At 39.5% G+C, this 20,001-nt stretch overlaps 1 protein-coding gene across 8 annotated transcripts in view; it reads right to left on the reverse strand.

Annotated features, from left to right (window-relative positions):
* Positions 1–2,261: 2,261 nt before the first annotated feature.
* mid2 (midline 2) overlaps positions 2,262–20,001 on the reverse strand; it is a 126,502-nt gene continuing 108,762 nt past the window's right edge. For all 8 annotated transcript variants that reach the window (XM_026330368.1, XM_026330369.1, XM_026330371.1 and 5 more), the window contains 3 exons: positions 16,322–16,483; positions 5,896–6,103; positions 2,262–5,572 (listed from right to left, as the gene is read on the reverse strand). In XM_026330368.1, the coding sequence (XP_026186153.1) occupies positions 5,149–5,572; positions 5,896–6,103; positions 16,322–16,483 (794 nt within the window). In that variant the 3' untranslated portion in view covers positions 2,262–5,148. The remainder of the gene's footprint in view (positions 5,573–5,895; positions 6,104–16,321; positions 16,484–20,001) is intronic.

Here is a 20,001-nt window from a genome sequence, read left to right on the forward strand (position 1 = left end):
TCCTAATTATTCTGCAATTAGAAAAGTAATTATGGGTTGCTCAAATGGCTTGCTTGCTCGTTGGCTAACAGTGTGATGAAGCAGAGGAGAAGTGAGTAGTCAACCATCAGCTAATCTGTCACACATATGCCTCAAGTATTTAAACTTGTTGGTCAAACTGGACAGTTAGGATGCTGGTAAGGTACCAGGGTAAGGCCTGTAATCCTGCAAACACAAAATTGGGTAAAAAAGGCAAAATATCCCTCCAGATAGTTAAAACCATCTCAAATAGAGTTCATTCAGTAGTCAAACCACTACTGTCCTAACCTGTAGATCTGCAGTTGTGATCCAGAGTAGAGGCATTTATGACAGTGGGGGTTATTTTCTGTATTAACTGTCGGCCACTGTCTGGTTTTTGCTAATAATGTTTGAAGGTGTTATGGAAAATAACTATGCAAGTAAAAATAGATACAGAGTTCCAGTTCATTTTTAAAGCTGTTCCAACAGTATCTTTGAAAGAACCAAGAGACATTTTTACTCAAGCAAATATTAGTACACCATTCACTGATTTTTTTCAGATACATCGAATTTCTATTTTTGTCTGTAGGCAGCTTTCACATTTTATATAGAGTTCTTTATTAATCCCAGAGGGGAAATTCTGGAGCTTTACATTTTCAGCTCAGGATAAGAAGAGCAGAGCAAAGATCACATAGCATAACATAAAGTGCTTAGCTGCTATGCACTCAGATCTGTTCTTTTCGAGTATATTTATAATAATTACCATCTTTTCTATGCTGTGCATCGTGTGAGCCACTATAAATACAGTATACAGACGTCATTGAGACCCAACAGTTGGCAAAGGCATCATTACTTTTCTGACCTTTAAAATGTTCTGTATGCTGTATTTGCCATGCTTTGAAGGTTTGGTCTATGCACTCTACACAAACTTTGATAAGCAGAATCAGCTTGAACCATGTTGACAGTTATCTTGCTCAACAACACTAATGATAAACCAAAACAAATATGCTTTAGTCGCAGCAAAAAGGGTCTTCACAATTGTCTGAGGGCGATGTCAAAGTTTCCAGACTTTGGGGAAAAGATATCAGAGTCTGGTTGGGCTACAGTGCTCATGTGCTGATCGCTGTTAGCAGAGGTCATTATACTTGATCTTAATAACTGTTTTGGGGCTTTTTTCAGCTCTAGCTTAGGCATTCTCAGATTTTGTCCAACCTGACAAGGTCACGGGTACGATGTATGTTTGTGATTGCATATTGATCCCTGAGGGATATGACTCATCCCAACAGGGGAAGCAATATAGGGTCAGGTGCACAACAGAGACACTGATATGACTTCAGCACCTTGCTTAAGGATATTACAGAGCAGAGACACAGGGTCACAAAGCCAATTAGTGTGCATGACACTACCATACATCTCTGGTTTTAGTAACTGAGTTTTCCCTCGTGACATTGTGAGAACAATCCTGCCTCACAGGAAACAAGCTACAAAATAAGTGAGCATATTGTTCATCGTTTCAGTGTCAGTGTGTGTGTGTGTGTGTATGCCATGCTCGCAGGCAGTACTGGGACCCATGCACTATAGTACTATATTGTAGCAATGAGACACTTGTGCCAGTAATGACAGATGAGGACTAAGAGGGTAATGCCCTACTAACCCCACCCTAAGCTCTGGATGACCTGCCAACTTGGCTCCCCTTTAACTGTTCCACGATCTTAAACAGCACGGCAGAGTGTAGATGCACTGTGAGCGGTCCAAGGAAAGGTTTGTGTATGACATGCCTCTCAAAAGTAGATTAATTACGATCTTAATTCCATAAATCAGGTTAGATATTTAGAGGCATTAACACTCCAATATTTTAACACAATACTTCATTTAGCAATATAAACGTATTTGCATTCTTGCTATGAGCTCAATGAAAAGATTAATGCCTGTACATAAATATGCCACAGCCAGCAGTCAGGTTAATTATAGCTGTTTGTCTCTGTTTGCAGTCTTTATGCTAAACTACAGTAGGTGATTGGTGCTATAGCCAAATTTTTAGGTGTTACACGTTAGAGTAGTATTGATCTTCTCATTCAACTCTAAACAAGAAAGAGAAAAAATGCATTTCAGCTTGACATGTTCAACTATTCCTTTAAGAATGGCATCTTTTTGGATTCCTTCTTCAGAAATCATTGTGGGTCTACAAGCTAATTTGAATGATACTGTTTGACTCATGCAAGTGGAGGTGACACAGCTGAGGAAAACAATCTCGACTCTAACACGTTTGGGATCAGACTTTTAATTGGACTTAAATTCACATAAATAACATTAGTTCATATATATTTTGTATATTATACAACTTTATATAATATATATTTCCCCCTATGATTTACATTCCTCTCTGGCTAAATTATCTCTGATATAGCTAAGGAAACAGAAAGTTGCATCAAAGCAACCCTGCTCTTTATGCGCTGTTTATCAAGGTTCAAAAGCCAAAAGGAGAGGAACATTTTTCTCTGCAGTTGTAAAAAATAATTTCCCAAGTTACACAAACAGAAAAGCAAAAAGGAGAATCTATTGCATTGTCTCTAGGGTGTTACACTGCACTACAAGGAGTGGGTTAGCTATTGAAAATCATTCACCGTATATATTTTACTGTATTGACTTGTGACACAAAGAAAGTAAGAAAGACCACTTCAAACGATCTGATATGCATGGCAATGAACATTTTGTGTCTGAGTGTTTTTGTCAAGTTCTTTTTTTTTTTTTTGGGAAAAAAGCGAGAATATGCTTAACTTGAGATAAGAAACCTCATCATGATCATGAGGAAAGAGTTATGAACCTGCAGCAAGGTCAGATTATCATGCAGTGACCCAGCCAAGCACACTTGCACAGATGAGTTGAGCTTGTCAGTCTGGATCACAAATCAACACATAGACATTTTGAGCCTGTGACAAACATTATTCAACAAGATGGGCAGATGTCTGGATGTCAGGTAACATTCACTGAGATGCCTTATAGAAAGAAAACCCTCCTCTCATACTGGAGCACTCACTGTATTTTTTTTTTTTTTTGTTTTTTGACCAGTGGATTATCACTATTGCCAGCAGCACTCAGGCAATTAATGGCTCAATTAAATAACCACAACAGATCCGTCCCAGTTGTCCTACATTAATAGTGCAGGTTGAAAAGTACACTGCAAGGCCATGACATGTCAGAGTTCACTATCTTTCCATATGGTTTTACATCACTGGATCTTTGCTTTGACTCATCACAAAGGTCACTAGTAAATAAAACTGGTGTGTGTTTGCCAGGTATGTCAAGCAAATCACAACATGCGTGAGATTAAACACACACCCGGTGATATTTAAAGAGACTGACATGGCCATAAGTCATGTATTTCATGTCAAATCCACCAAGATGGTATGTAAAGCATCTGCCTTTCTTAACACAACCTGAAGTGTTGCTTTATCACCATCCCTCCCTACTCCATCTCATAAATCTGCATAAACTATAATACATATTTGATTGTCTGAATCAGTGCCGCTACCTGAATATCAAACCAGACAAACTGTCACCAATACCAGGTCTTCAAATCCAAATAAAAATTTGAATACTGATGGATGAAAATATGAGGTCCAGTCTGTTGGACTTACAAGCAAATGGTCTTGTAAGTCTCTGATGAAGCATATGCTTTCATGAACTTTAAAAAAAAAAAGGTACTTAAATAGCCCAGTGAACAGTTGTGGGATCCTATAATATATCATGCATTTATCACAGCAAGGCCAACCTAAGCGAAACATGACGTGTGTTGATGTGTATGTGTGTGTGTTTGTTACCATATCACAGAGGAAAACACAATCATGCCATGACATTGTGACAGACAGCAAGTTAAAAGCATTAACTCCCTCTCTCCCTGAAACAGTCGAAAACAGAGCAAAACAGCTTTAGATATAGTTTTGTTATTTCACTGTGATTAAAAAAAAAAAAATCACATCATTGCAATCCTATCCCTTTACTAAACAAGATAAATTTACTATAAGGTACTGAAAAAACTAATGGGGAGGAAAAGTCACAATTTGTGTTCAAAGCACAAACTTTGCAGCAAAGTTTTATTATTGTGTTTTAAGTGACCAGATTAGGTGCTATAAAAAATAGATTTTAACAATGATTTATTGCAATAAAACTTAAGAATGGTTAAGGTTTGGTAACCTTGAGTAAGGAGTGAGCATGAATTATTTTGCAGATGTAAGTAATGTGAGCAAATAAGATCTTAGCAGTAGTGAAAGCTGTCACTTCCCCTCCTCATTACAACCCTGCCACTGAGCACCATCTACTTTAATACTCATAGAGGGGAAATAGTGTTAATTAAAAAGTGCAACATGAGTACGCTGAAATCAGTAATAAAAAGTAAACCATCTTTGTCATAAATAACAACTTCTCCTTAAGAATTCAATAAACTCTTTATCCTACAAGTTAAGTAGTCATAGGTTGCAATTCTACCCCCTGTGATCTTCTTATTATCTGGGAGCTACGTTAACACTTCCTGAAACTTGGAAGCTGTGAGTCGTCAATACAGACTGGAGTGCTGAGTAAAATCATGGAAGAAGAAGGAAAAGACTTTAGCAATGACCACTTAGAGCTACTGAGGGTACAGTGCATGAACAGTGACACCAGAAGGTGAAACGTTAAGTGACCTTATTGTTCACGTTGTATTTCACACTTGTAATGAATGATGACGACATACCCTCTTTGATTTTCTGCCTCAAATCACGAGGAAAATAAATCAACAAGGAAGACCTCAAATTGTGAATCATCAAATCATGGGACCTCAGGAAAACCAGTACTCCTGCTCTGTCCAATGACAAACCAATGCTCTTGTCCTCTGTGACTCTTTTTAGGTCTGATGATGTTAGCAGCCGAGAGACCTTGTTCCCATTGATTAATGGATTTTCAAAGCATTGGATGGCTACAAACTAACAGGACTGACATTTTTCCAGACTGGTGTGCATATTTCAATCACTTCCTAAAGCCATAAGAAAGTACTTAATCCACTCATAATGAGGATTAGAGCAGGTATCAATCACACTCTCATTGTCTTTCCACTCCCAGTCAATCTTTCAGTTACTGGGTCTGAATGGACTCTGCTAGGCCATCGGTGGGCCTTTCTCAGTGGCAGGTCTTCATCCCAGTCAAATATGGTGACTCTTGTCGGCACAGACCCATCTGCTGCTGTTGCTGCTCTTGAAGATCTGATGCCACACCATCGACAAAGTCAGGGACGGGTAGCCCTGAGAGTATCATGACTGACTTGTTCCAGATCATAAAAGTGGGTACAACAGGCAGGAGGAAGGAGATTTCAAAGGTGTGAATGTGCTGGGAGTTCATAGCATCATAGAAGGAGAGTGAATTGTTGTCGTAGTCCAGCAGGACACCAAGCCTCCTCAGTTGCAGACTTGCCTCCACCAGCATCTCCTTACCATCATGACGCACCATAAAGTTGTTGTTGCAGCGTGAGAACACCCATGAGGACGAGTTCTTGCCGCTCCATTCATTTTTTGGGGCTGATTTGTAAGCCACGCCAATGGCATACCTACAGGGAAGGAACATTTTGGAATGCATTAGTGATCTGAAACTAGTGTCCTCTTTAATGACTTTACTTGCATAGTCACATGCTGAGGACCCAAGATATGCACAGGCCCTTTAGGTCTTTCCTGCATGAAGAGGTCTAGTTCTGAGCCAATTAGTGAGAAGAATATAATTAGGAAAAGTCCATGTGGGGAGTGTGTGTGTGTTGCATGTGTGTGTCACTTTGCATAACAGCCTAGATTTAAAAATCCTTAAAGGAAAATATTTCAGTTTACCAAGCCTCCATGCAGGCTTGTATATGAACTCATGTACATGTGTATTTCTTACCATGTGGATGCTCCCAGAAGCACCTCCCAGTAGTGGCACCCACTGTCAATGAATACGTTGCCAGCTGCTCCATAGGAACCCGTGCCACTGAATCGTTCCGGGGTGTGGCTCTTCTTTAGTGAGCTCTCATCCTTCTCCATGGTCAGGCAGTCATTGGACAGACGTAGCTTCTTGTGGGCCGTCTTTGGGTCCAACTTGAAGGGTTGACCTGGAACAAAGCAGAATCTTGCGCCTTTAAGGATCTTATTTATGTCTGAATATGAAAATTACCAGTATTAAAGAAGGAGGAATATGAAAACAGTCATATTCAAAACACCAAAGTTTATTTTGTGTATTATTTTAAGGTAAACTGACATTCTTAGCTTCTCATTGACAGTGTTTTTGATTTCTTGATTGAATAACCACTGACCCACAGGACACACGTTTGGTTGTGGGAAATGTATTCTTAAATTTAAAGCAGAAATAACAACATTTTAATTATCTCCTTAAGAAGGCAACATCACAAATGCAATTACCATATGTGTGCATACATTTCAACACTTCCAGCAGCTATGGAGAAACATTAGAAATGATCTGAATAATGTTTGTGGACATCTTCTAGATGTAAAATCAAACTGAATTTGATTTAAACTCTAATTTTGGCCTATACCAGCTCAATAGAGAAATATCTGGGTCTTAAACTGCTAAATGCTCAATTTTGTTCACCAGCTATTTGCTAAGTGTGTCTGAGTGTAGAGCCATCCTGTTTCAAAAGAAGAAGAAAAGAAGAAAAACAATGAGGCGAAAAACACCAAAACGTGGGTTTGAGACTGTGGATAACCCTTTTTGACCCATGTGCCAAACAATTCCAAAATTTCACTTCATTTGTAAATATATTTTCTTTTTCTTTTGGGTTTATTATATTTCAATATTGTCAAAGGTGGAAGATGCCACAAGATCTGAAGGTGAATAAGCTGAGAGTAAGAACATAAAATAATGAGCCAGAGGAGCAGCAGAAGAAGAACATAAATAGGAAGTGGGGTGAGAAGTGCTAGCTAACTCACTAGGAGACACAGAATAAGAGGCTGTTTGAAATACAAGGGTGAGAGTCTAAACTTCAAAGCCACTCGCAGCCTTTGGTGAAAAACATTTCATAACAGTGGAGGAAGCCACCCGGCATTCTCCTCTGTGCCTACCATCACACAGACTTCGAAATTAGCTGAAGGAAATAGCCTTCACTTCCACTTCATGAGGTAGCAGTTGGAAATATTCTTTGAATATCTGGTTGCAACAATTCAATTTGCAATGACACCAGTAATTTGGGTGTAATGGGTGGAAAATAAGGGTAAAACCAGGTGAATGGCAGAGAGGTAGAAGTTAAGGATGACAGAGGAGAGGAGAAGTTGAGGGGATGAGGCTGAAAATTCGGCAGAGGATTTTTCTCTCTACCTCTCCTTGTGTGCATGTGCTTCATGGAGGTCAGGCACATCCCTTCCAGACCTGACATTTAACTCTGACACCTCTCATCTCATCTCTCAGCCTCTCTGAGCCTCCCATGGCTTAATGAGTGACACAATGAGGACCCCGACTCGTCCTCCTCCCCTCTCTATCTGTCCTTCCCTTCATCTCTCTCCTCCATTCTCTCATTCTCATCCTCTCTATAATCTCTCCCCTCTCACACACTTCTCTCCAATAATCCACGTGGTGAGTGTGTGTTACTGCGTGTGGATATGAAGCGACGAGGCCAATGTGCTGCTGGCAGCCAATTACATTAATGCGCTCTCTTCTTTGAACTGCTTATCGCTGCCAGCGCAGCCATTTCCAAACACTGGGGCTCTGTCATGCCTTTCCAGGGAATGACTCCTGAGAGGCCGGGTTGGGCCTGAGGCTGGGGAAGGGGCGGCACACGTGACAGCAGAGGACAAGCAGACATACACACAGAGCATCAACTCCGGCCTACACACAAGCAGACGTACAGTAAGTGGCCGAGTGGAAATGTTCTGAACCAGTGCCAGAAGGGTTCCTGTAAACCGAAAAAGTCATGCATAATAATATTGGGTTTAAATTGGGAATTTTTTGTATGTAAGAATAAATGTGTGTTTACATAAGTCTGGCAGTCCAGTCCAGTTGAAACTGAGCTTTTCATAGGAGAAACGGCAGTTGGAACAGTAAAAGAAATAACACTTGGCTTTGAGTACCAGAGATTTGGCAGACGGGCAAAGCAAACAATCCCACATTCTCACACAGCACTCCGATGTAGTGTTGCCCACAACTGGTCAATACTGTCATGTGACCTTGTAAACAATTTACATTGTTAAGTTTGATTTTTATATCCTGTTTATAAAGAAACATGCAAGCCCAGTCTACTTCCTTCTGTGTTGGACGATTCCTGGACTTTACCTGAGTATTTTAGTTTTATGTTACTTTTACTTCTATTTAAGTAAACAACTGTGGGAAATATTTTACCTCACCACATTTGTCTGACATTTTACAAACCGCCTGTAAAGACATCAGAGATATAAATGCATTCTTGATATAAAAACGGTGATGACACTGGTTACTAAAGAGTTTGATTTTTGCCACAGGCTTATTGTAATAAAGGGGGCTACTATTTGGTGGTGAGGGCATTTATGAAGAGGAATTTCATTCCAACCTCATTCTGTTGGGTCTTTGTTAAAATACTTGCAGAGGGATAGCATCTGGGTAATCGACTTTCTTTCAATTCAGTCAGTTTCACTTGAGCTTCTTTTTCCTGGCTTACATTTTTGCTGGGGAACAGATTGAGCTGCCTCTGTAATGAGGGAGATAGAAAAAAAATCCATTTTACCGCTTAACTAAACAATTACTGCAGCAGAAACAGCAACATCAGAAACACAGAGTTCTCTCTAGACTTATCATTGGTCTAACGCAAACTTTTCACAGGTTTCTATATTCCTGTTGAACTTGCAGACGACTGCATGTCAGCTTCTAATTGACTGATCCATATGCAATGTGCTGACTATTTTAATGTACCGGCTAAAACACAGATTTACACTGGCAACACAAAAAATGCTTCAGCCATGTTAAATGGCCCAAGACGTCCAATATCCCAGTATGTATGAGGTACAGAGCATGAACTCCTGGCAGTATGAGTTCACATGTATCACATCGTGTCTTCTGTCAATGGATGTTTTTTTTTTTTTGATATTTCAACTACACTGTTACAAAAAGTGAAAATGTCTTTCTGGAGTAAAGAGCAAAGACAAGGAGCAGGGTCTGATCTTCTTCAGCTTCCCCCATTGATGAAATCTTCAGAGACCAGTGCTAGAAAAATAAGGCTTTTTTTGCTCAGCTTAGAATTTCACTGTGATTAAGAAGCCATTTTGGGAACGAATGTTTCTGTGATGCATTTCATTAGAATAAAACCATATGCAAGACCTTTCCCCAAAATGTCTTATTTACTCTTGTATTGAAGCACATATGCTTACTTTACTATTACATAATAATAATAATAATAAAAAACAGAAAATGTATCTAGTGGCTTGAAATTTACTTTTTGGATCAGTACCAAGAGTCCCTTGGTCAGATGCTGTGCTCTGGATTTCAGAGTCCACATTGTCTATTGTCTGGTTTGGAGAAACAAAACAACTGACACAGTCCTACTCAGATAAGACTGTATGTTTCACAACAACCAAAAAATGTCTTATCAATATTTTTCTATTTCTCTACCCAACCTGCAGCACTCAAACTCAACCACAGTTGCTCCTAAGGAGAGTGCAAATCTTTAAAAAAAAAAAAAAGCTGGTGAAAAATAAGTTTAAAAAGCCTCTGTCACGTTCAGGGCCCATGTTCATGACAAAGAAGGAACATGCAATCCAATTCAACAGTGGGGCTTATTTACTGTAAATAGTTTATGTCAAACATAGGTTGCCTTGTCTCCTCTCCACCTCCTACTGTTTACTTTAGGGCTGTCGTCAGAGATGCATGCTGGGTAAATATTACTGTAGGTCTCTTAGCAGTAAGTAAAGATGTACGCATATCCCTGGGGCATATGGACGTGATATTTTCAGCCTGGAGCTTAGCTGCTTACTCAACACAGGGAGCTGAGAAATAAACACATACTATACATACAAACACACACTCTGAGGTGTTTGCTGACTTTACATACACAACATCAACACCCAGAATAGTTTACCAATAGAATGAAGAACATTATAAAGTCAACATTCCTGTGTTTGACTGTCAGCACAGTAGCTGCCTAGAGGAAGGCCAATTCAGATTGGCTTTTGTTTTGACACAAACAATAAGCTTAGTCAAAATAAAGCCTAGTCTTAACTTGCAAACAATAGAGCTGCTACATGAAGACATATTTAAATCTGGATTTATGTTGTTGGTACTCCTACTTCATACCATCCTCCAGCTTTTTACAACAAAATGACAAAGAATGCTGATGTTTTGAGGCTGTGAGACAGGTGCAAAGGTTAAACTAAGAACGCAGCAGATAAACCTTTAGCAATGATGTTTAATAACCCTTGAGAAAAGTTAATATCAGTGCACATGACAAGGCAACAAGTAAAAGAACGGTCCACATCGACCTCGAAATTTGAGCCATTTCCTCTGTCCTAAATACAAACTGCTTTCCTCTTTCACTGCAACTTTGTTTCTTGTTGGCATGAATTCATTACTGAGCCAGACAGCCTATTTAAAAGTAAAAACAGGGCACAGTCTAATAAAGGCTGTCTAGATTAATGTGGGTTCTTCTTCTGTCAGACACCACTCTAATAAGATAAGACCAAACTGGGATGAAATGTTGATTCAATTTCATGAATATCTCAAAATACGGTGCTTTAAACACAAATACAATGATTTTAATGTTATCAGTCAGAAGATTTACTTCTAAGTTTTTATTGTTAAAATGACTTGACACATGCTTGGCTTTAAAATGACTGGATAAGATTCATTTTTGTTTTTCATTAATACAATCCAGAATCTAGAAATTTTGCAGTATTAATTTTAAGTATTAGAAAGACTTTACAATTCCGAAGATAGCGAGAGAAAAATCTGTAAAACTTGCAAAATATAAGCCTTGTTAAGATAAATTCACTGCGTATTTTGCGCTTGCTTAAGAAAACTATTGACTTAAGATTAATAAACTGTTAACGGCTCAATGTCATTTTGACCATCTGCGTACACTGCTGAGGCTTGGACTGTATTAAAAAAAAGCAGTGAATTGAAGGCACTCATGTCTGCAGGCACTCATGCCTGCAAAGAGCTATTTGGTGTCTTTTATTCACAGGCCTTTACACACTCTTTCTCACTCTCAATTGGTCACTTTTTCTCCACTTCTCTCTTTTCTCTCTTCATAGAGCCCTTCCTCCCTTCACTTTAGAAGACAGTCATGAAACAGACTGGTCCCAGTTCACTGAGGCAAATGCATAAGTGTGGTCATGGCAATAAACGCAAGCACATGCAGACATGGTCTTTCCTCAACCGCCTTCTTTTCATCATACTTAATTCATATGTGTTTCAAGAAGCTGCGACTTTCTTCACATGGAAGCTGTGGCCATTTAACAGCACGCCGATGCTTCTGAGCGAGTGAGTGGTTTTCGTGACCCAAAAAGCCTTTGAAAGCTTTAAGACTGTGCTGAATGACCAGTCATCAAACTTTCAGTCCTCAGCCCAAACCGACAATGACTCAAGTGACATCACTTAAGGTGATTTAACAATGTTTTTTTTTTCCAGCCTCACAGAAGGTTTTATTAAGCTTTCACTACAAAGGCAGTGGTGCTCCTTAAGAGCTGTAAACAGACTTTGATTTATAACATCATTAGAGGTCCACTTAAACAATCCCGGGCAGCATAACATATGCATGATATACTTTGACCATATATCTTCATTTGTCATTAAATCTTAAATAGGCTGTATGCCACTTGATAAGGAGACCACTTTAATCCAATGTTTAAGGTTTTTAGGGCTATTAGGCTTTTTGCTGCCTTAGAATTTAATCAATTTCATGCATTTGACCTTGCTCACATATTTGTTCAAATAGCTTCAAACTAAAGTTATTCCAGTTGTCTTTATAACAATGCTAAGTTGGGTAACTGAAGGCACTGAACATTTCCCCTCTGTCTCTCAGACAAACATGCACACACTTGTATGCCCACAAATGCAAATACAGTCAGCTCGGGTACATCTGAACAGGATTACAATAAGCATGTGTGCCCGTCCTCCCCATGTGACCAAAAGTTGCAGCATCTTGAGATGAAAAGCTGTACCTCTGGGATGAATCGACAGATGGCATAAAGACTGAAGAAAGAGCACCAGAAGAAGAGCTCACATGCCATAGCCAGGGGTAAAAGAGGACACTGTGCCAAGAGAGGGGTTAGAGAGGGACATAAAGGAGGAACATGGAGAGTTTGAGGACAAGGCATTACATAAGAGGACAGATTCTAACAATGCCTCTTGAAGTCCAGAAGAAAAAAAAAAGCAAGTCTGTATCAAAAAATGTCACTTCTTTCCAACATTAGCTGCCTATACAAACTTTCTTACAGCATTTGTTAAGTAGAGCTGGATGTTTGTGTTTGCTGTGAGGTATAACTTGCCTGAATGAACTTTTCTTGTCCATTGTGAATGTTGTGTTTCAATTGAAAACTGTATCCTTTGAGGCCAAACAACAGCCATTTATTCACTTGCTATTCTGACAGCAAAGAAAGCAGTTCTGCACTTCAACAGTAGATTCATTTGCTCAGTGCAGCAATCTAAATTATGCAGTTGGAAAATGATTGCCAATGCTCCCGTGTGCTTGCTTTTATCGTGTCATATTGACACAGTTTACAGCCAATGAATTTGTTTTACACATATATACTATGGTGCATTTTGGGTGTACTTAGGAGTTATTCTTTTGAACTGAGTTGTGATGCATGACTATTTTTTTTTTGGTTTGCAAGCCTCTGCCTGAAATATTATGAGCTTAGGCTAAAAGCTTGCAGAGCATCTCATTTAAAAAAAAAAATGTGACAGTTAACTAAAATCTACCCACAGACAGAGAGAGACTTAAAGTGCGAGGAAAGAACTTGTTGTTCTCAGCTCAAAAGCTTGCTACCAAAGCTCGTACAGCCACGGAGTCTACGGATAAACCTAATAAGTCTGTCGAAGTGAGCTATTTGTGATCAGGGAGAAGAGATGAGGAATTTGGGACAAAAACCTGAACAGACAGAGACGCATGCACAAACACACAGGTACAGAAAGTGAAAAAAAAAAACAAACAAAAAACAAAACCCAATCATGGATAAAAATATTAAATGTTTTTGTTGTTTTGAAGGCTTGTCTAAACCATTACAGCAGAGAGAACACAAAGAAATGCTGCTTGCCAATCACAGGCTCAAAATCTCAACCGAACTTGGTTGTGGGTGGACAAGCATTTTCCCCTGATAGCACTGGCTGTCAGAGAAGAGGAGGAGTAGGAGTGGAGGGTGAGAAAGAGGACTGGGTGTTTTATTTAACATTAAACTGGACAAGTACCTGACAATAAGCTGTAGCATTTTCTCTGTTATATACTGCACTACAATAGAGAGCTATACTTAACTTGTAAAGAGGGATAGTGATGGATGAAGGGAGGACAGGTAATAATTAGCCCTGAGAATGATATTCATTCCTGACTCTGGAAACAGTAATGTGATGATTGAAAATTAAGTGAACTTGAGTTGAGCTTATCAAGTAAAATTAGCTCAAAGGTTTTCTGTCTTGCATACATATGCACATGCAATACATCTATTGTATGGTGTCTAAGTGATTATGGTGGTTTTTGTGATTTAGACATTTCTTCAACACTGCAGCTTCATTCTGAAATTAATTATACAATAAGAATAGATTTACACTTTAAGACAATAGAGGACACAAGGTATACTGTAGTTTTCCTTAATATACACCGTTTAATATTTTTACACTAGACAATTTCAATTTCAATTTGTTTTTTTAAACCAGTTCTATTTCTTACATTATATTTAGATGTGCATAAAGCTGTGTGAGTATTTCTATGGCAACCCAGTATTTTATATGAAATGATGTTGTGACTTCAGGACCCCAGGACCATGCCACTCTTCACCAGTACCCACACAATCAATTCATTCCAGTATCACCAGCCATCAGCATGTTAACTCACCACAACTCCATGTCAGTCTATGCAGCATGTTGGCTGCATTCTGCTACACTCACCATGCACAGCTAAGTAGTCTCCCTCAGTTAACTTTATCTCAGCAAGTAATAAAGCATCCACTCCTCTGTACCAGTAAAGCTCCATCCTGACTGAGTTGAGAGTGAGTGAGAGAAAGAAGCAGACAGAGACTGAGAGCAACATAACAGCAAGACTGATGGTGAAAAATAACACCTACACAAACTTACCACTTATCTACACCAAAGCATTACAGATTAAACTTCTACTGAGTTATTATGTTGTACCCAGGAAGACAGAGCGCCTGAGCATAAGTGACTGCAAACGAAACTGCCAGCTCCAGATACCCTGCGCTTCACCTCTAAATGCTTTCTGCGTACGTGTCATGCCTTCATCACGCTGAGGCAGTAATCCACTCTAATGCCATAAGAAAACAGTTAAGTACTGAGACACTCCATGCCCCACAGGCGGGGTGTGTCTAGACGATTTTTAATGCAGGGGCATGAGTGGGTGCAGATTCAGATGAGAGGGCTGGTGATATGATGGATGATGACTGAAACTAAAACCTGTTGTTTTTAAAAGCACCAGATGGCAGCATCAAATACAGGCCAGGTGTAGTGGTGGAGAGGGGGCAGAGTTCTCTTTAAAGTCCCCCTCTTCACTAATAACTATAAAATATATTTAATTGGAAATTGGGAAGGGGAAAAAAATGAGAGACCAAAATACACCTTTGTGTCCTGTTAGCTTACAACTAACGCTCTTCTTTAAGTTATTTAAGGAGATAACATTCACAGCAGTAATAATTTTAAAGTGCTACTACTGAGAATTAAAATCAAATCTCAAAATCTAATATGGAAATAACAAATGGATTACACACACACGCTAAGTTGCTAGTGCAGCAATGTCACACTGTACTATAGATCTCTCCTCTTTGGCACACTGACCTATCTGTTTAATATGAAGTCCATAAGACCGGGATGTATTAGAGTCTAATCAAATGTTGTCCCATAAAGCATTAAGTAAGTATTTATCGGCAGCTGTGCAGGCTTGTAAAAATATTGATTATAGTCACTTTAGGTAAGACAGAACTGTTTTATAAATAGGTAGGAAGGACATCACCAAACTTTTGTTTCTCTCATCTTTCACATTGAAATAGAGAGATCTGACAGATCATCCACTGACTACTGCAGCTTTCCACAGTCCTGTTTAACGCAGCTGAGTCTATCCAGGTAACAGTTAATCAGTCAGGCTTTAGGCAGCAGCTAAGATGAGTTGGCATATCAGCTCCATTTTAGCTTTACTGCGCGACTGCTGCAATTTAAGACTGATTTTAAAATTTTATTGAGCACCCTTGAGGCACATCCTAAATTAGCTATATTGCTGAGGTTTTAACTCTTTATACACCACAGCAGAGCCTGTGGTACATTTAAGTAGATCCACAAAGTTCTAGATTTGGCCGTATTGTCTCACTTCACTCTTTAAAAAAGGCACAATAAAAATCTTTTGTTTGAACTAGGATCTGTCTGTAAAACACTATCCCCGTGCCTGTGTTTAGCACATTTTACAGTATGTTCTCTTTGCTAGTATGTGTAAGAAGTGGTTAAATGCATCATTTTCCTATTAACATTCTCTATTTTACTCTTCAAGTAATGGGTCAAAACCACCTTGGTCAGTCCAGAGCAAATCAGACAACTCTATATTATGTCTTTGTTTAAAGGTGTCTGATACTGTAAATGACATGTAATAGAGTCTTATAATATGACGACAGCGGTGCACAAAGACTGCTTGAGAACACTCCAAGTCAAAAAAGACAAAAATGTCTTTACTCTGATTGCAGATGATGAAACTGTGACAGTGATTCAGTAGTTTCAAAATGATCACTAACCTGCCTTCTGGGAACACGACTAAAAAGAATTGGTTCAATGTTATTGATTCTTACAACACTCATATTACAGTTAAGTTATTAGGGCAAACGCTCATGGAACATGAAGTAAAATATTTTTCAGAGTTTGTGAGAGAAATCTGTCAGGCTTCTTTCTGTCAGACAGAAAATCTAACTAAATCTGTAAATATTTTGGTACTGATCAAGATTCAGCCTAAATTTGTTCCAAATCTGGAATTGATCTTCCACTCATTTATAAATTGAAGTAACCTAATGGGAAAAGCTTTGTGCAGTGCAAACCTGCAAAATCATGTTGCGGAAATGACAGAGGAAAAATCATATTAAATATCAAAAACAAATTATTTCCTAAGGTTTGCCAATATTCAGGCAGAGGGGTCACAGGTATATTCACTTACTGTTGGTTTTGAGGCGAGCTGGCTCACTGTTGCGGCTTCCTGCCTGGTTGATAGCCTTGACAAAGAAGATATAGCGGGTGCCGCTCTGCAAGCCGTGCACTGTGTAGTGGTTCTGCTTGATGTTAGGTACGATCATCCAGCTGTCTGCTGAGTTGTACAAACCTGGCGTATACACAGAAACACACACAAACACACATATTGCAGCATGAGTAACCAAGTTATGTTGATGTTTCTGAGCTGCAGCGAGTCCTGCTGAGAATCTTTTCAGTGATGTTTAAAAGAGCAGAAACAACTCTCTCCAAAATCTGGCCAGAGCACTGTGTTATTTTTTCCACAAACCTTAAGTGAATCATTAATGTGTACATTTTGATCCATTTCATTACCTTTCCATCAGGTTTGCTCTCCTGAGGCAACATTGTGTGCTTACTAAGCAGAATCTATTAGCCATTAAGAACAAGGCACTCAGAATACAACAAGTACATTTCTGTAGCAGGTGAGACCAAAATAAATATATTATAGCCATAAATGTTCAAATGTATGGTAATGTAAGGAGTGCCAACATGACCCAGGCTGGTGGGTGTTTCAGTACGAAGTGATTTGCAGTAGAGGGTTGGCTCTGCAGTCACCTGCTTCTTCAACACAGTCTCTCCAGTTTCTGCTGCAGCTGAGTGTGAAGGATAAAAATGAAACCTCAGCTCAAAGCTGAGGACAAGGTCGTCTACAGTGGCTTCCTTTACTTTGAAATCTTTAGGGATGTATTTAGAAATCAAGATTAAGTTATTACCCTTATTAGTCCCACAAATGGGGAAACTCCATTACCATCCAAAGTGCACACACACAGCAGCGAACACACACACACACACAGAGCAGTGGTGCTCGGGGAGCGGTTGTGGGGGCCAGTGCCTTGCTCAAGGGTCTCACCTCAATCGTGGTATTGAAAGTGGACAGGGAGCTGGCTATTCACTCCGTCCCACCAACCTGAGACTTGAACCTGCAATTTTCAGGTTACAAGTCCGACTCTCTATCCATTAGGCAACGACTGCCCCCAGGCCTATAGTCCCCTTAATTGACCCACCACATTACCACTAAATATATATATTTTTATATAAGGTGGCTTTCTGTTTTTAAAGTAGAAATGAACGACTTTCAATGCAAGTGTGTGATATAAATAGCACTTGTAGATGGTTGCATGAGGGAGAACTGTTTATTTGATAGTTAAATAAGATGGTGCTGAACTGATGTGTGAACAATAAACGTGTGAATTTTGCCACTTTAAATGCAATTTGCACAGATTTTATTAGTGTTGCCACACATGACAGGTGAAGGAAACTAAAACATTTTTAGCAGTAGATTACACAGCATCTGTTTGGGTAAATGTGTAGATGAAATGTAGATGATGAGATTAAAATGTTATTGGTTAAACCTTAGGGCAGCATGGTGGATGAGTGGTTAGCACAGTTGCCTCACAGCAAGAAGGTCCTGGGTTCACAACCCATCAGGGGCCTTTCTGTGTGGAGTTTGCATGTTCTCCCTGTGCTTGTGTGGGTTTTCTCCAGGGTTTACTCCAACATGTATGTATGTCAGGTTGATTGGTGACTCTAAATTGCCCATTAGAGTGAATGTGAGTGTGTGAGGTTGTTTGTCTCTATGTGGCCCTGTGATGGACTGGTGACCTGTCCAGGGTGTACCCCTGCCTTCCACCCAAAGAGAGCTGGGATAGGCTCCAGCAGATCCCTGTGACCCTGGTTAGGAATAAGCGGGTATAGATGATGGATGGATGGATAGTTGAACCTTCAGTAACAGTGTTAGTACTTCCATGATGTGTCAACAGCAGAGGAGACAAAAAAGATTTTTTATATGGATAAACATTTGCAGCTTTTTTGAACAGTGAGCCTTAAAGATTCTTTCACCCACCTAAAAATTCTGAATGCATTCGAATAAACCCTTGCCAAAACAAACAAAGCATCTTCTTTAGTACAGCTACAGCTGAGGTTAATGTTGGCAGACTCAGAAGCTGAATAACAATTATTTTCATTGTCTCATCTTTTTCTTGCAGAATTACAGGGAAATCAAAATCTCAAAAGGGAGAGAGCTCTCAGGGCCGTGCCTGCCTTGTCCCTTCTAGTGAGGATGCATTGTGAATTATTGAGCAACATAGCAACAGCATGCATAAGTAATAGCCAAGCCTTTGCTTGTAAATATAAATACTTCACAGGACGCAAATAAGGCCTTTAAAAGTGAGGGGGCTTTAAGAATGAATGAGGGGAGGAGACTCTTAAAGTCAGAGTGAAGGCTGCGTCTTTACATACTATATCTGCCAATATCCACAAGCTTTTCTCAGACAAAGAAAACACTGAGGAGGGCTTTCATCTTCCTTTTAAGATGAGAGAAAAAGAACAGGTGGAGGAGAATTTAGGAAAACCTGCTTTTAATGATGCATGTACACAGCCCATTCTGTATAGAGAGATAGCTAGAAAATTCATCTGTATTTCAGCGTGGTCATACAAAATGCAGCCATTGCTCAACACTGAGGTTTTATTCCTGTATCCTTTCGATGTCCTGCTGCGACAGCTGCCTCTTTTATGTTATGAAAAACTACCTGTAATTTTAGCCGCACCTTGTGGAAGTTAGGAAGGCTACCATGTTCTTTCAGAAAGAGATATAGGAGAAAGATCAAGTAGGAGTTCATGCTGCTTTCCATTTTTAAAGCTTTGGATATCCATAACCCTTCTCCATTTTTGGTAAATCAAATTAGGTCAGTACACAGCAATTCTCCATTGCTGCTTTTGCCACTCAAAAGGGACTTTTTGACACTTGCTGTGCTGCTTTGGAGAGTGCTGTGACTTCAAAGCGCGTTGAGACGGTAGTGAATGAGCCATTGAAACAGAGAAGAAAAGGGAAACCAAGAGGAAACACTGTAGACCAGATGATGCATCCAGACAGCAAGTGTGTGTGTGTGTGTGTTTGCGTATGTACAGTATCTGTGGGTCTGTTTGTGTCTGTGGGTCATGTTCAGACTCAGAAGCACACAGATGATAAAGGAACAAAAACGCAAAGTCTCCTCGGAAAGAAAGACAGCTTGTCTTTGATGATGCAATATGACGTTAATGGTGACAGTGCGTGTGTGTGTGTGTGTGTATGTGTGTGTGTGTGTGCCTCCATGGGTTTGTGATGCCTGTGCATACAAGTGCTTATCTATTCATATTCAACTTAGTGTTTGTGTGTTTGCAGTCGTGCATTGATAAAAGCAAGTTCACCATACCCTGGTGCCTCTACATAACTTTGCTGTGTTTACTGTTTGACGATCGTTCTTCAACCTTATCAACATTTCATCAAGCTCGAACTACAAAGACTCATCCTGCTGATACTTTGACAGATTACCTGTTGTGATACAGAGTCAGAGAGGTTTTATTTAACCCTAGGCTGTCATATTGACCACTGTGATTCTGCCTTTTACCTGTGATAATCATATTAATAACTTCACCACAGAGCTTATGAATATACATGAATAGAAGTAGCATGGTGAGACTACAGGAAGGTATTGCTAGTGTGGTTTACATGCAGAGATTCCAGAAAAATGAACAAACTAACGATAGAAAGAAGTGGATGAACTATTCCTTTAAAATGACTATATTTTGAATGCATAAACATTAAGACCACCAAAGTGAACAGACATGCTG

Source organism: Mastacembelus armatus, chromosome 10 (genome assembly GCF_900324485.2).
Source record: "Mastacembelus armatus chromosome 10, fMasArm1.2, whole genome shotgun sequence".
Taxonomy (NCBI): Eukaryota; Metazoa; Chordata; class Actinopteri; order Synbranchiformes; family Mastacembelidae; genus Mastacembelus; species Mastacembelus armatus.